The sequence below is a fragment of the Trichinella spiralis genome, assembly GCF_000181795.1.
Source record: "Trichinella spiralis strain ISS 195 chromosome Unknown Scfld3881, whole genome shotgun sequence".
Lineage (NCBI taxonomy): Eukaryota > Metazoa > Nematoda > Enoplea > Trichinellida > Trichinellidae > Trichinella > Trichinella spiralis.
Window position 1 is genome coordinate 1 of NW_003530820.1, and position 1,362 is coordinate 1,362.

General features: G+C 46.5%; 2 protein-coding genes across 2 annotated transcripts; both read left to right on the forward strand.

Moving 5' to 3' along the window:
- The first annotated feature begins 292 nt into the window (after positions 1-292).
- Tsp_14087 (conserved hypothetical protein) lies at positions 293-719 on the forward strand. Its single transcript, XM_003367673.1, has 2 exons — positions 293-354; positions 440-719. The coding sequence occupies exons 1-2, from the start codon at positions 293-295 to the stop codon at positions 717-719; spliced, it is 342 nt and encodes a 113-aa protein (XP_003367721.1).
- A 12-nt stretch (positions 720-731) lies between these two features.
- On the forward strand, positions 732-1,361 carry Tsp_14088 (putative laminin G domain protein). The gene has a single exon (XM_003367674.1). The coding sequence runs from the start codon at positions 732-734 to the stop codon at positions 1,359-1,361; it is 630 nt and encodes a 209-aa protein (XP_003367722.1).
- The last annotated feature ends 1 nt before the right edge of the window (position 1,362 follows it).

Below are 1,362 nucleotides of genomic sequence, written 5' to 3' on the forward strand. Positions count from 1 at the left end.
GGGCAGTGGATCTGTCATAAATTGTTCCATGTATGGCCAATTTGGGTTCAACAGCCGAATCTATCTGAGACTTTTGGTTGGTTCTGATTGGTGGTTATCCTAACGAATGTGATGGAACAACAAAATAATATCGACCATGTGTTTGTTGTCACTTTGAAAATTGCTCATTTTTGCATGTTTGTTTTGCAAATTATGAATTTCAACGATTGAAAGAAAAATTCTTTATCAACGCCGAGCACAAGGTAACCGGCTAGATGGGGTTGTTGAAAAACATCACAACGTCGGTTCCGTGATGACGGATCGATCTCAGGTAGTGTCGAATAGTTTCGCCGTTGGATTCAGCAACCGTGGCTTGTGATTGGTCACATTTGTTCTCATTGATTTCGAAGCGTCAATGTTTCCCGTTTGGACAGGAATTTCATTTTGGAAGCAGCTTCAGAATCCACAGCCGCAGCAAACAGGAAAAAAACAGTGAAAGCAGAAAATCTCATAACACACACACACACACACACACACATCACGCAGACAGACGACGAGATGATGGAAAGTTGTGTGCGTCAGAATTGGGGCTTCTTCGCCGTGTGAAGAAAGTGAAGGCAGTGGTGCCTTGGAAAATTGATCGGGTGGATTTTTTTTTACCAGCATACCAGTGTGGTTGGTGGAGGAGGCGGAGACGGCAGCGGTTGGCCAGTGCTCGTGCTTGTGCCAATAATGCTTGAGCAGTATCGCCGATGGTAAAGCAACGACAACGACGGTTGTACAAGAGTTGTGTTGGTGTTTCAGCCTTCATCTTGTTGGCTTTGTTCGGCTTCGGTGCCGGTCCGGTGTCGGCAATTACGCTAGAAGGTTCCGGATCTTCGTACGCCCGTTTCCCAAGATGGCACCAAGCTTTCGAAAATGTGCTCAGCGTCGAACTCAGGACCAAAAAGCCCAACGCTTTGCTGATTTACATTGACGACAGTGGATTGGGCAATTTTTACGAAATTAGCATTTTCGAGGGGAAAATTCGTCTACAATTTCGCCTTGGTGCCAGACAGTTGAAGAACAACGCCACTGCAACTCAGTTGGCATTGAACGGGACGACGGCGAAACTTTTGCAAATAGAAGACGTGCAAGTGGACGATGGTCAGTGGCATCGGGTGGTACTGTATCACTTTTGGGAAACGGTCAAGCTCCAAGTGGATCAGAGTGTGGTTTTTTCAAAAGTGCTCGATCAGCAAGATTTTGTCTTTGCCGACTACGAGCAAAGCAGCGACGTGTACGTCGGCGGCTTGCCAGTTGCCATGCAAGCGTCGAGTTTGTCGTTTCCAATTCGCCAAAGCACTGCCCAGAGTTCGAAAGGTTCAATAAAGGAACCTTGAT